Source organism: Typopeltis vanoorti, chromosome 18 (genome assembly GCF_054136105.1).
Source record: "Typopeltis vanoorti isolate ZY-2024b chromosome 18, IOZ_Tvanoo_1.0, whole genome shotgun sequence".
Classification (NCBI taxonomy): domain Eukaryota; kingdom Metazoa; phylum Arthropoda; class Arachnida; order Uropygi; family Thelyphonidae; genus Typopeltis; species Typopeltis vanoorti.
Genome location: NC_143566.1, coordinates 23198349 through 23214042, shown reverse-complemented (window position 1 = coordinate 23214042; position 15694 = coordinate 23198349). Strand labels below are relative to the sequence as shown.

Sequence of the window (15694 nt, the reverse complement as noted above, 5' to 3'; positions counted from 1 at the left end):
AGGAAGGTGACCAGTGATGTGCTTCTTGGGTCCCTGCTGTTAAACTTACTTGTTAATTTGATTATATAGAGAAACCTGTGGAGAATTCATGACTAAATTTAACACACTTGAACGACAGTAGTAGGTTTTTTATTACGTAAATATTTCGTCCTAGGTATCTTAGGACATCATCAGTACAGAAGAACAATACTAGGAATGACACAAAGGATAGGGCGCGTACGTACAATGGAATCCAAATTGCGTGCAGTGGCGTGTTGCGGCCTGAACTTAAATTGAATAAAATTAATTAAATTAAAATTAAATTACAGTTAAGTTATTTTTACACAATTTTGTATGACAATTTCCCATACTTTAGGGATGGCACGAACATCATTGCGGTTTAGATTTGGTTTGCTTCAGCACTTTCTTTATATAAGCGTTCATATTTATATGAAGATCTGTGTAGGAGTTTTGTCTTTTCCCAGTGGATCTTGTGGTTTGGGTTTTCAACTCCCTGTTGAGCGAGGCGTGATTTTTGCGGTTTGATGAGGCGGATATGGTCTTGATGTTCCGAAATGCGTTTAAAAACTGATCTGCCTGTCTGTCCATAATAAGAGAGTTCACAGAAGCATGGAACCTCGTATACACCAAGTAGTAGCATAGGTGAAAGTTTGTCTTTAGGCAAAGGTAAAAGTTGTGGATCTGGTTGATGGGTTTGTAGGTGGCAGCAAGATTGAATTTCTTAATAATTTTCGAGAGCCGTTCGGAGATGCCTTTGATATAAGGTATGGAAATCTTATGGGCTTGTTCTTGTCTAGGTTGATGTGTGTGGAGAAGTTGCTGATAATTTTTTGAGTTGTTTTGAGATTGTATCCATTTAGAGTGGCTGTGTTTTTGATTATTTCCAATTCTTGTTTTAGAGAATCCTCGGAGGAGCAAAATCTGTGCGCTCTGGTTACATCGATTACCTGTTAAATCGATCTAAGAAAAATATCAATAAATTACCGACCGAAAAATGGGTGGTTAAGTTATCTAACCGTCCACTAATAGAAGATGAATTAAACGTTCTAGCAAGAGGCTATAAGTTTGCCATTCCCCCTAAACATTTCCCATATCTAGATTTCATACACAACATTGAAAGAAACATCAGCCACCTTCCCAGTATTTAAGCCAACAAACTTCGTTTTGAAATAGCAAAAATAATTTTCGATGCCAAACCTTCAGTCTTAAACATTCCACATTCAGAATTGAAGGCTCTTACTTCCTTAAAACATAATAAAAACATAATCATCACCAGAGTCGAAAAAGGAAATACCACAGTGGTTCTTGATACTGTTTCATATGACCGAAAAATGAATCTATTACTCCTAGACCGAAATACTTATGCAAAACTCAACTATGATCCCACAAAAAGACAGCCGAAGAAACTGAACAAGTTACTCGATGAAACAAAGTCGTTAAATGAAGAAACTTCAAAAAAACTCAAGACATAATATGCTAGACCTCCGAGAATATATCATTTACCCAAGCTTCACAAGAACAACGTCCCACACAGACCTGTCGTTGATTCAATTAGCAGCACGACTTACAAGTTATCAAAATTCTTATCCAACCTTCTCTGTCCCCACATAGGCCATTCAACCTCTTCAATAAAAAATTCCACAGAATCTCACGCCAAAATAAAAGACTTTCAACTGCTGAAAACTGACATGCTAATTATCTTCGACATCATCTCTCTCATCACCAATATCCCCCATAAAGAAACTGGAGAACTGTTAAATCAAAAATTTCCGTCTGATATTGTTGAACTTTTCAAATTTGTTATCACTTCCGGTTACTTCACATGGAAAAGAAAAATAACAGCAATGGGGTCCCCCTTGTTACCCAACTTGGCAGACCTGTTTATAGAACATCTTGAAGAAAAAATTCTCGCGTTTAAACCTAAACCAAAACTCTGGCTTCGATATGTTGATATCTTCGCAGTCTGGAGTCATTCCGAACAAGAGCTACTTCAGTTTTTAGATAAAATCAACCTTCTTCAGCCACGCATCAAATTTACATTAGGAAAAGAATCCCCACTGGGCATCCCCTTTCTGGATTTACACATCCAAAGAATAGAAGACGGTTCCATCTCCACCTCTGTCTATCGCAAGCCGACATTTTCAGGTCGCTACATTCACCATACTTCTGCTCATCATCCCTCTCAAAAATTTGGCATCATTAAATCATTGGTAACCAGAGCGCACAGATTTTGCTCCTCCGAGGATTCTCTAAAACAAGAATTGGAAATAATCAAAAACTCAGCCACTCTAAATGGATATAATCTCAAAACAACTCAAAAAATCATCAGCAACTTTCTCCACACATCAACCTAGACAAGAACATGCCCATAGGATTCTCATACCTTATATCAAAGGCATCTGTGAACGGCTCTCGAAAATTATGAAGAAATTCAATCTTGCTACCACCTACAAACCCATCAACCGGATCCACAACTTGTTACCTTTGCCTAAAGACAAACTTTCACCTATGCTACTACCTGGTGTATACAAGGTTGCATGCTTCTGTAAACTCTCTTATTATGAACAGACAGGCAGATCAGTTTTTAAACGCATTTCGGAACATCAAGACCATATCCGCCTCATCAAATCGCAAAAATCACACCTCACTCAACACGGAGTTGAAAACCCAAACCACAAGATCCACTGGGAAAAGACAAAACGCCTACACAGATCTTCATATAAATATGAACACTTATATAAAGAAAGTGCTGAAGCCCTACTTCACAGACCAAATCTAAACTGCAATGATGTTCTTGCCATCCCTAAAGTATGGGAAATTGTCATACAAAATTGTGTAAAAATAACTTAATTGTAATTTAATTTAAATTTAATTTAAGTTCAAGCCACAACACTCCACTGCACGCAATTTGGATTTCATTGTACGTACGTGCTTTATCCTTTGTGTCATTCCTAGTATTGTTCTACTGTACTAATGATGTCCTAAGATACTTAGAGCGAAATATTTTCATAATAAAAAACCTACTACTGTGGTTCACGTTTGTTAAATTTAGTGACTTGTTAATGATATAACTTTCACTGGGGATCTTCAAGTCTTTGCTAATGATGCAAAGTTAGGTAAAATTATCAGGAGTAGTGCTGTTATTAATTTTCTAGAGGAAGATTTGAATAGACTTTTAGCTTGGACAAATGAGTGGGATTTTAATATTAATAAATACAAGGCCTTACACTTTTGGATACAGAGATATAAGGCTACATACTGTATTGGTGGTGCTATACTTCAGGCACTGGACGAAATTCAGGATGTTGGAGTGATGGTAGACAGTGGACTGAACGTCCGAGGGCACATCACACTTGTTACAATGATGCATATTCTATTTCTGCTATGATAAAAAGTATATGACATGTAGGGATGAGGAGGTGTGGTGCCTCTATATAATGCATTGATCAGACTACATATGAACTGATGTGCAAACACTAGAGAGGGTCCAAAGATGAATTACCAAAGGGATATCAGATAATTGATAACCAAAGTTATCACCAAAAGTTATCAATTATAACCAAAGTTATAACTGATAACCAAAGTCTTTGTAGGTTATGAAAAGCATTTGAGAGAATGTGGATTACAGATGGTGTATAGGAGGAAAATATGAGATATGATAGGGTCCCTTAACTATCTTGAAGGTCTCTTTCAGATTAATACAGAAGAAATTATAAAATGAGTGGATGCGCAGGTGGAAAGAATGAGAGACCACGTGTGGAAGTTGTATAAAGATGTGGCGAAGAAGGGTGTGAAGAGTTGATTTTTTATGTGGCAAATTGTTAGTGAGTGGAATGCATTACCTGAGTGCATTTTGAGTGCAGGTAGTGTAAATAACTTCAAAGCTCATTATGATAGACATGGAGTCAACACTCATCCCACGATGAGTGTTGACTCCATGGAGGTTAGCAAAGTAATAATGATAATTATGCTAGAGGCAGCCAGAATAAGGTGAAGGATTTTTTGTTAAGGTTAGTTCAACTTGACCAAAACTTACAGGAGTTTAGATTTTAAATTAGGATCACTTGAATATTGAAGAACTCTTTCAGAGAAAATGAAGTTATTATTCGTCAGTACAGTTATATTTTCAGTGGCCACTTCTGGACTGTTCTATTTGCATTGGTCATCTGGATTTTTTTGGAGATGCAGAAGGTGGTGGAGATGATCTTTAAGTGAGTGACAAGGTATTGACTGGTCTAAAGAGAGATTTTTTTTAAAGATAGATTGATGATTTGTGAGTTACAAAATTTGGTTAATAGGCAGAAAAGAGGGGATATATTAGAAACACATAAACTACTCAAGGATTTTATGGGATTGATGTAGAAGAAATTTTTCGATACATGACAAGCATGTAGTGATTTAAGAATTATCCCATGTATGTGTGCGCACAGCAAAGTATGAGGACTAGACTTTTTTTGCTTAGAAGTTGAATGAGTGGAATGGATTCCCAGAGTTTTGTAAGTGCTGTTGCAGTGAATGAGCTCATGGATAACTATGACAAGTATTGGGTGAATAATGGTTGGTGTGGGCTTTAGTCATTGGACTACATGAAGATGCTATATAATAAGGATAATAATAATGATAATGTATTCATCACTTTCTAAGAGATTGCTGTATGAGTTTGTTTTAATTTTATTTACTTATAGTGAAGTTTTATTTTAAAATAAATATTTCATCAATTAACATAAGTTATTTTTTCTCTTCCCTCTCCCTTCCCAAAGGGATTGTTTATGGTATTAAATGCAGCAGTCTTAAATCAGAGTTTGGCTCTTGAGATGCAGTTAGATAACATACTTGGTACCCTGTTTCCACATGTAAGCATTATTCTTAAATTAATTTGAATTTCAGATTTTTCTTGATTAAGTAATTATTAATGGTGTACTTATTTAACTATAAATGTTGAAGTCTTCTTATCCACTTCACATATTAGGTAGTTGCATTTTGGTAAGAATACAGCAGACACGTACCATAAAGTTGGTAAATGTTCTAGCGGTTGTTGGGAAGTTTAGAAGTGGAAGAAAGAGTACAGTAAAAATAATCTTGTTCCATGAAAATTCACCGAAAACAGTTAATCAAATGTCAATTCATCAAAAAAGCAATTCATTGAATAAACTATTCATCAAAAAACAATTTAACGAATGTCAATTCATCAAAAAGGTAATTTAATGAATAGGTATTATGTCTGGTAAAATTCCCATGTTACTCCTCTAAGAAAATATTATTTCAATGGCTATTTAGCCTATTTTTGTTTAGGAGTGCCCCTTTTTTTATAGTGTCATTGGATTTTTACTCAAATTTTAGGGCATTACTGATGTTTTATATAGACAGATATATGAAGAATATGTAGGAAGAATAATTTGGACATACCTTTGTAGGATGTTGCTGCCTGTCTTCTTATTCAGAAGACAGCCAGCAACATTTTTTATATACATTTATTTGCTGTTAAATATACATTTATTTGCTGTTAAAGGAAGGAAGTATGATTGAAAGGAGGGTTGGAAAATGTGGGGGTAGAGAGATGTGGGAGAATTATTGGTGAGGCAAGGGGTATGTGAACTTTTTGAAAAATCCGTTTTTTTTTATTATTAAAGGTGGGCAGAGAATACTTTGGGAGGGAGGGGAGGTGAAAATAGAAATTTTTAGGGAAGGGAAAGGATATGATGGGATAAGATAGGAGGATGGGAGTAATGGGATGTGAGCCGTTTCGACAGTTCTTCTTCGGAGAATGTAGGGGAAGTGGAGGCTATGTCTAAGGCTTGGTGTTTTTGTCCTTGGTGTATCTGTATTATTTCTTATTGGTCAGAGTTGTGACCTAATTTTTATGTTATGGAGTTTCCAACTCTCAGAGATTATGTAGGGCAGGTGGATGATTATTGAGTTTTTGTCACATTTTATGGCTACCGTTTCTGATATTCTAAGCATTGTTTCATTTTCTTGTATATCTATTATTATGGCCTTGTCGATTTTTGGGGTACGTTTCTGTTCAAGGCCATGGACTGCTATTTCTGTTTTTCCTGTATTTTGTATTCTGTTTTTCTTTTGGTGGTTGTGTTTTTTTTATTGTTTAAATGTTCTGGAATTGGGATGGGAAAGACTACAAGAACACTTCCTTGTTTTCGTAGTCTTGCCCATAAAGATCTGATAGTAGAACCTGCGTAGGTGACATCACAATCTTTTTGCCAAGGAAATTTGTAAACTACATTGTGGTGTTCTAATATTTCTTTGTATTGTGAGATTTTGTAGACTTAAGTGTTTCCAATTTTTGGTTCATGGTGAACACCAGCTTATAGTCGGTGTGGTTGAAAATGTATTTGTAGGTTTTGTATGTGTTCTGGATGTATGGCAGTGATGATTTTTTGTGTTAGGAAGTTTGTTTTGGTTGTTGGATTGTTTTGACGGTTTATGCCATTTTGTTGGCATAATTATTATCTGTGTTGGGTAATTTCATTTTTGAAAAATCTATGTTAACTTCTTTATTTCTGTGTTGAGATAATTACGTGTAGTTGAAAACTTGTAAGCATTTATAAACTCTGCTAGGATGATTGATTTATTAGTAGAATAAGGATGGTATCTCAGATACCATTCTTATTGAATTATACTATCCTTATTGAGAGAGTTGAAGTGGAGGTAGGTTCCGATATGTATGGGTTTGTGGAATATTTTTGTGGCTCTTTTGTTGTTTGTTCTAACTAATGTCAGGTTTAGGAAATTGATGCATTTATCATGTTCTGTTTCTATGGTGAATTTTAGTATGGCTGAAGTCGTTAAGGGACGCTTGTAAAGTGGTGATGCATGTTGTTCTCTAATGCATAGAATATGAGTTTGGGGTCATTTAGGACTTTTTGGTAAATGTTTGGTCATTTAAATAGCAGTTATTTTGTTGTGGTAACCTAGTTTGGTTTATGATGACTTTGTTTGGTTTATGATGACTACTGCATCACCTTTGTTTGCTTTTGCAATCATTATATTTGAATTCTTTTATTTTACTTTTATTTTGCTATTTAGGATGGTGTTTGTTTTCTGGAATATTTCTTTGTTGGGGGTCTGTTTCTAGTTTGGCTTGGATTTTGATGATGATGTTTTTGTTTGGTACGTATTTTGAGGATATTGCGAAGTTGAGTCCCTTATTCAGGATGGTGATTTCATCAGATGTGAGGTTATAATGTGAGTGAATCATTATAGAGTTGTTTGGTGTAGGTTGCATAGTGATAGTATATGGTACGATTGTCAGTTAATTGGACGATATCATCTGTATAGCATTAAGCAATGTTAGAGACTTTGGGCGCATGACCCCAAATGTGTGAGCAGTGTTCCATAACAGAAGGTGAGGTACGGAGATAGTAGGGTTTTCCTACTATATCCAGAAACTCCTGTTTTTCAGCAATTGTTGATTTCAGGAAGGGTTGGAAGCTGTGCATTTTTTGTTATGAGGATTTGTTAGAGCATTCCATTGTTTTTTTTTTTGTTGTGGGCACTTTTTTTTCAGAAAGTGTCCAATCACATATCAATGACTGCACACACTTAATCGAAACTCGGCACACATAAAATGGCAGGGATTTTCCTTCAAGAAACAGAGAAACCAGTCCCATGAACACACTTATTTACAGACAGGAAACATTTATCGAACAAGAAAGACAGTAGGAAATCATGTTGTTCTATGATTATTCCCTAGTAATGGAGCATTGCTATCCCACCAACCCTTAGATTGATAAGAGAGGATGATGAGGGGAATAATAACAATAACCGTTATTATTACTACTATTACTAATAATAATAATTAGTAGTAATATTAGTAATAGGTGCCTTTAATTAAGATTGTGTAAAACACATAAAATACACGGAACACACATACTGACTGAAAGGAATATCTCTCCAAAAAAAAAAAAAAAAAAATTACCAAACACGTGCTAAGCTTCAAGTACATCTCAAGTTAATCTAATAAAAACTGCAGTTCTTTTTGATAAATACACTTCACGTCTTGTCATTCATTTTTCAATGAACTGTGCATTCAATGATTTGTAGTTTTGGTGAATTGTGGATTTTTCAATTAATTGTATGTTTTCGACAGATTGCATTTCGATAAATTGTGTTTTCGATCAGTTGCCATTAAATGAATTTCTTTTTCGAGAAACTGCCTTTTTATTAAGTGCTTTTTCGATTAACTGTTGTTCGATGAACTGTCTTTCGATTTATGGTTTATTCGTTTTTTTTTTTCTTTCGATAAATTGCCTTTCATTAAACTGTCATTCAATAAATTGTTTTCAGTGAATTTTCTGGATAACAAAGATCTCACATGAAATGGGTAACATAGATATTCTGGATGTCTGGAATAATTACTCTGAAAACTGTTAAGTGCAGTAAGCAGCAAAGAAAATTGACATTAAACTTCACTGGAATTGTCCATGGCATTATTTTTGGTGAGCCTTTATAGCTCAGTCGTCAAGATGAAGCATTTTGGTTAGAAAGACCTGGATTTGATTCGCATCAGTGACATGAGGAACCTTTATCTGGTCTCTTTTGATAAAAGGTAAGTTAGCCGGTCTCATATGGAAGTAGGGTTTTTTTTTCCCACCTGGAAACTTCGGTTTTTCATCCCTCAGAACAGACAGTTAATGTGAACACATGCATCTACAAACATAGGACACACTGGGCATAGGGCCAACCACCTTATCTTCAAGATGATTGTGGTTGTAAGAATACAAAAAAATAAAAAAACCTCGACACCGTAAAAGGTAGAAGAAGATTAAGAAAGAAAGAAATTATTTTTGGTATGAACAACAAGGTGAAGATGCTTAGTAAAAAATTGTTATTCTGCAAATTTACTTATTCTCTATGATATATTTCATCACAAATAAAATATTTTAATTAAAAAAACAAAATACTTACATTAACAGATTGATACCAAAAACATAAATTGCCATAAATCGATAGTGAACATTGGGTTGACATTTCAGTTTTTATTTAGTGTTCTCTCTTTATGCTTCATACAAGGAATGTGTGCATACCAGTGATAAAAAAAATTATTAAAGTGTAATGCATTTGGGCATACCTGGTAATAGCAAGGTTGAAAACGAATCAGAAACCAGTAAGGAAGTTGGAAAGAGATCATTGAAATAGATGAAATTCTGCCAGAATTATTCATGTTTCTGGAAGGAAATTGTTACACCGTTATGCTGTATAATGGTCGAAAGATTGAAATCTAGTTGTTTGATAAAACAGTGAAATTTACAGAGGAATTACCTCATTCAATGTTTCAGGTAAGATTTATTTTTCTTAACCTTCTCAAAGATATTTGAAGTCGATAAGAAAAAATGTAGAGGAAAAACTCAAAAGATCAAGCTGGGTTCATGCTAGATAGAAGAAGGTTAGAATGTGATATTACTTACAGATGGATGTTTAAGAAATCATAGGAATATAACATATTTATTATTATATTTATGGCTATTTTACCTGCTTCTGTTTAGGAGTGACCCTATTTAAATGTCATTGGCTTTTTACTCACGGATTCTTAGGGCATTGTAGATGTATATTTACCAACAAATATATATGTAGCATAAAGGAAGAGAAATTTACACATACTTTTGTGTAAATTGAGATCACAACCCTGACCAAGGTGATAACACAAACACCTCAAAGGCAGAAACACGAAACCGACCTGACATAGCATCCACTTCCTCCATGCGTTAAGACGACAACCAAGCATAGTCAAAACAGACCGCACCCCCGTCAACTCCCTTTTCCCACAACCCCCCATAAAAAATCAGTTGCTGTTTTCAACCCCTTTCACACTTTCCCACCCTATTAAAAAAAAAGTGCTCTGCCCATCCCTAATAATATAATACATATGTATATATATTATACAAAAAAAAACAGGTTTTTTCTATTTTAATTCTCCCACATTGCCTAAGACCCCCCCCCACACACACACACTTCCTTCCAAAACACCATAATTGCAGTAGTTTGCACACCGCAGAAAGAAGACAAGCCACAACACCCAGGAAAAAGGTATGTGTAAATTTCTCTTCCTTTATGCTACATATATTTGTTGGTAAATATACATCTACAATGCCCTAAGAATCTGTGAGTAAAAAGCCAATGACATTTAAACAGGGGCACTCCTAAACAGAAGCAGGCAAAATAGCTGTAAATATAATAGTTTGTTAAGAGGGGTAACATGAGAGTTTTTCCAGAAATAATATCCATAACATATTTATGTTCTATAGATCTGGAAAGGCATATAATAAGGCACCAAGAGAGAGAGAGAGAGAGAGAAGTTGTTAAAAATATTACTTATAATGTAAATGGGAATGCTATAAGTCAAAAGTTAGATTTGAAAGAAATATACATGCACCCTTTGCTTACACCTGATTTTATATCAAACTATCTCTACTATTAATCATCATCCATGGGGATCACACTGAAAGAAAACGGCAAATTAACTTGCAAAATTTGAAGTTACTAGTAAATGAACCAGTACAAATCTATAGGGTTCATTAACTAAAATTAATATTTCTGTAACATAACTACTATGTAACAGTAATGCATTTCCAGAAATTATGAAAATGGATAAGAACATAGAAAACATCAGCAGCATTCTCGATGAAGAACATTAATTACAAAGATATTAAGCCGAAAGGCTATTTTACCAGCGAATTTGTTAATTAAGAGGGAGATGTTAAATCCCATTTTATTTTATAGCCGGGTACGAAACTCGGGTCGAAATCCATCGACATCCGTAGAGTTTCAATGCCGAAAAAACTATTGGCGGAACCAAGGATTGAATTTTTCAGCATTGAAACTCTACGGATGTCGATGGATTTCGACCCGAGTTTCGTACCTGGCTATAAAATAAAATGGGATTTAACACTATTTAGGCACAATTTTTTGTACAGATGGTAAAATTAAATTTGGGAATAGATAACAGAATAAAAAAAATCTGTTAATTTTGGGAATCAGTGGCATCAATTCATGACAACATAATGAAGTTAGCCAAAATACATTCAAAACAGCAATCAAATGAGTTTTAACTTTGAAAAATGAATCAGAGTTGGTTTAGGTTTAGGATTAAAGACTAGAGATTATAGATATCAGAGTTCTAGGGAAAATTAGAGTGAACAGATGGCTTCAATGGCTGAATCATATTAAAAAGTAAGAAATTAGAAATGAGCTTGACAGTGTTAGGCACTCAGGAGTGTGTTAATTAGGGTAGTATAGGCTCTTAAACAGGAGAGGAAATTTAGCAAACAGTTGTTTTATTGGCAGAAAACAACTGAGAAGGACCAAGATCTCTGTGGATTGATGTAATTGGTGTGTGCTTTAGACTAAACATAAGATCTGACAGTGTTTGGATAACAAATAAGATTCACAATTGTTTTTCCTTACAGAATTAATGTTTAACCAGATATAACGAACTTATGTAGTATTATAATGTAAGATAATGTAAGAATTGAGGATGGTGATAATATTTTAATTCTCTTAGGTATGCTGTGTACCAGATTATTCTCATCCATCTGGTGTGAAAAATCATAATGAGATTTTAAGATGCATTGCAGCTCTCAGTAAGTAATGATGTTTATTTTTATTTTTTTATTCAAGGATTAAGGTAAGGGTTGAAAAGTAATCAAATAGATTTGCTGTGTTATAGTTTATAAAAACTGCATTCTTGTTTTTCTTCTGATTATATCCTGCTATATGTAAATAACAGTTGACATGTGAAATCCCTATTTAACTTCCTGGTTATCTTTTATGATGCTAAGAAGAAGAAAGCCATGCATGTTTGATTCTAATTACTGACTTGAGGATCTTATCTCTTATTTCCAGCTTATTCACAGTTTAATTGATCATTGGTGCATTTAAGATGGAATACCCCTATGGAAGATTTTTTTAACCTTGCAACTGAGCAAAATCAACTGTAGATCATGGGCATGAGTACATTCTACAAATTGTATTTAGGAGAAAAGGAACATAAGCATTTTGATAAGGTAATCTGTAATTCCATATAACTAGTTCTTCACTTATTTATTAGCCTGAGGTGACTTGAAAAGGTTCTATGTTTGGTCTCTAGAGCCTGATTTCTAGATTGTCTAACCTTTATCCTCTTCACTATTTTCTAAATATACTGTAAGTTACCAACCTTGCATTGGGAGACTGACATGGACATTATAGTTTGAGTCTAGGTTTTTTTGAGTATATGAATGCTTGAACCAATAGGATATTCAACATGTCGTTGTGACTAATTTTTAAAATTGCCACTGAAGACATCGTTTTCATGACTAGTGTAACTACTCAGATTTATTTAATATCTGAGGTGTCATACAATTGAGGCATAGTTTCCTTTTGAAAATAATATCCTTTGTGTATTATGCTTTTTTGCACACACAGGAACTCGTTGGCAGCCAGATATAGTTTCTGATGCTTAAATGCTAGAAACACTGAGAAATCAAAAGGAGAATATTATGATTGTATCCTGTATGATGCTGGTGACAGTGGAAACACTGACAGTTCCACTGATGACCCCCCCCCCCTCCATGTGGGGCACCTGTTCGTGGTGGAGGGGACCTCCCAGTGATGGTACTGGCCCTTTTCATTCTTTCTCTTTTTCTTTGCTTTTCTTCCCATATTCTTTGCTCTACTTCTCCTGATCCAATGTCCTGCCACTGTGTGGTGCGACCCATGGACATCCGGAAAGGGAGATTCTGGTAGTCTTGCACTACTTTGACCCCCCGCTTCGGCAAGACGGGTGGTCCTGTATGGCCTAGCCAGGATAAATCGGCTAGTGGGCTTGCCTGCAAGGATCAACAGTGTTGCAGTAAGTCTCTCACCCCATGGTCCGGAGTCAGGATCCTAGACCTGCTGGCAGTGCGTCCAGGGTAGCCCTGGCGTTCCACTCCTGAGTGCATTCGGAGCAACATATAGATACCCCGTGGTGGGTGGGGAGCTCTGGCGCCGAATTAAAAATTCCTTAAATGTGAATTCTTCATCCTCAAATGTTTCATGGACCCTAACAAAGTCCCAACCAAGTACTGATAATATAGACACAGCATATGGAAACAGAAGTAAGAAATAAAAGATATCGGATACTAACACAAATGTACCACCCTTTTTAATCATTCATGCAACAGGTGAAAAACCAAGTGGGAAAATGTCACCCTTCTTTATCCAAAAAGGTTTAGAAGGACTGGCAGGACCTCCCAAAACTGTCAAGAATTGCGTTCTGGTGATATCCTCGTGGAAACAATGTGCAAACAACATTCCGAGAAACTACTGAGAGCAACGACAATGGGTGGAATATACATTGCAGTAACACCTCACAGAACACTCAATTCTAGTAGAGGAGTGATATCAGAATGAGATCTCCTTAAGGTTCTTGATGAGGAGATATGTTCAGAGCTTAAAGATCAAGGAGTGACGGGTGTGAGGCGCATCCTGATACGTAGGGATGGTCGCCTAGTCTCAACCAAGAACATCATCCTTACTTTTGATACACCTAGGCCTCCGACATCTGTAAAAGCAGGGTATCTCAGCTGTCCTGTTAGAGTGTACATCCCTAACTTGCTGTGATGCTTTAAATGTCAAAGATATGGACATGCCCAAACTGCCTGTCATGGTTCTACTATCTGTGCCCAATGTGGTAGTAAAGAACATGAAAATAAATCTTGCTGTGAAAAAAAAGCTAAATGTGTCAACTGTCAGGAAGATCATCCAGCATACTCTCGTGCATGTCAGAAATGGAAAGATGAAAAAGAGATACAAAAAATTAAAACAGAACAAAACATAACATATCAGGATGCAAAAAGAAAACTAGCCATTGCACCTGTTATACAATCCTGTTATGCTGAAAAAGTAACAATTAAAAAAGTGACAACAGCAACTCAAACATGTATGTCTATTCCACCATTTGATAATTTCGCCATATCTGAACTTTACGATCGCAAGTGCTTCTCTGTTGAGCACATTAATCACAAGACCTATGGCCTTACTCCAGAGACAACTTCAAAAATGGTCCCATTCAATGAAAACTCATCTGTCAAAAAAATTATGGAGACTTCACTCAAAGATAAACCACTAGACATTCGCACAGAAAAAATGGATACCTCGATACCTACTGAAAGCAAACTAAGCATACCAACTGACCCTAACGCATTTGATGTTTTGAACCCTCTACCAGAGGAAGAGATGGACACTGGCCTTCCATACTTCCCTAAAATAGTGGATAAATATAAATCTGACAAAGGTAAGCCCTCAACCTCTCGAAAACCAGACAAGTCAATAAAATCAAAACAATAGGAAAATTTTTACAATGGAACTGTCGTGGGATCCGCCAGAATATTGACGATATCAAGATGTTGTTGCAGAAACACAAACCTTTCTGTTTCTATCCACAGGAAACTTACTTAAGACCCAATGAGGACTGTACCTTTAGGAATTTCACTGTTGTACGTAAGGATAGAACTGAAGATGGTCCTGCTCGTGGAGGAGTAGCTATCCTAGTGGGCAGTCATACTCCTTTCCATCAGGTCAAACTTAATACTTCTCTGGAAGCGGTAGCGATTCGCTTCTCTGTGGGATTCCTTATTACAGTATGTTCAATTTATTTATCACCAAATGCTGAGTTAAATGAAATTGATCTTGATAACCTTATCTCGCAACTGCCTGAACCCATACTTTTGATGGGTGACTTTAATGGTCGCAGTACTCTATGGGGTAGTGCCAACACTAATAGACGAGGTCGAATCATTGAAAAAATTCTATAATAATAACCTTTCCCTTCTAAATAATAAACTCAATACTTTCTTCCATATGCCTACCCGCTCATATTCTGCAGTTGATCTTACAATCTGTTCCCCTTCCATTCTTCCACTGCTCATGTGGGATGTTGAAGAGAACATATATGGAAGTGATGACTTTCCCGTTCTTTGTACAATGTCTTCACAGGAACCATGTTCACCCACATGGTTACCTATATGGAAAATGGACCAGGCTGACTGGAACACTTTCTATCATCTTGCAAAATTTAATGCTGATGCCATCAGTCAAACACCTATCAATGAAGCTGTAAAATATATAACAGAATGCATTGTCCAGGCAGCAATAACCTCCATCCCAAAAACGTCATCTCGATTTCCAGTCTGTCCAAAGCCTTTCTGGAACCCAGAATGTCAGGCAGCCAAAAAAGATCAGCACAGAAGATGGAGCATATTTCCTAAGACCCACATTGCCTAAGACCCCCCCCCCACACACACACACTTCCTTCCAAAACACCATAATTGCAGTAGTTTGCACACCGCAGAAAGAAGACAAGCCACAACACCCAGGAAAAAGGTATGTGTAAATTTCTCTTCCTTTATGCTACATATATTTGTTGGTAAATATACATCTACAATGCCCTAAGAATCTGTGAGTAAAAAGCCAATGACATTTAAACAGGGGCACTCCTAAACAGAAGCAGGCAAAATAGCTGTAAATATAATAGTTTGTTAAGAGGGGTAACATGAGAGTTTTTCCAGAAATAATATCCATAACATATTTATGTTCTATAGATCTGGAAAGGCATATAATAAGGCACCAAGAGAGAGAGAGAGAGAGAGAAGTTGTTAAAAATATTACTTATAATGTAAATGGGAATGCTATAAGTCAAAAGTTAGATTTGAAAGAA

General features: G+C 35.8%; 1 protein-coding gene across 2 annotated transcripts in view; it reads left to right on the top strand.

Annotated features, from left to right (window-relative positions):
* Positions 1-15694, top strand: part of c11.1 (maestro heat like repeat family protein c11.1) — a 763927-nt gene that overhangs the window by 154912 nt on the left and 593321 nt on the right. For both annotated transcript variants that reach the window (XM_090407949.1, XM_090407950.1), the window contains exons 9-10: positions 4761-4853; positions 11519-11597. In XM_090407949.1, the coding sequence (XP_090264075.1) occupies positions 4761-4853; positions 11519-11597 (172 nt within the window). The remainder of the gene's footprint in view (positions 1-4760; positions 4854-11518; positions 11598-15694) is intronic.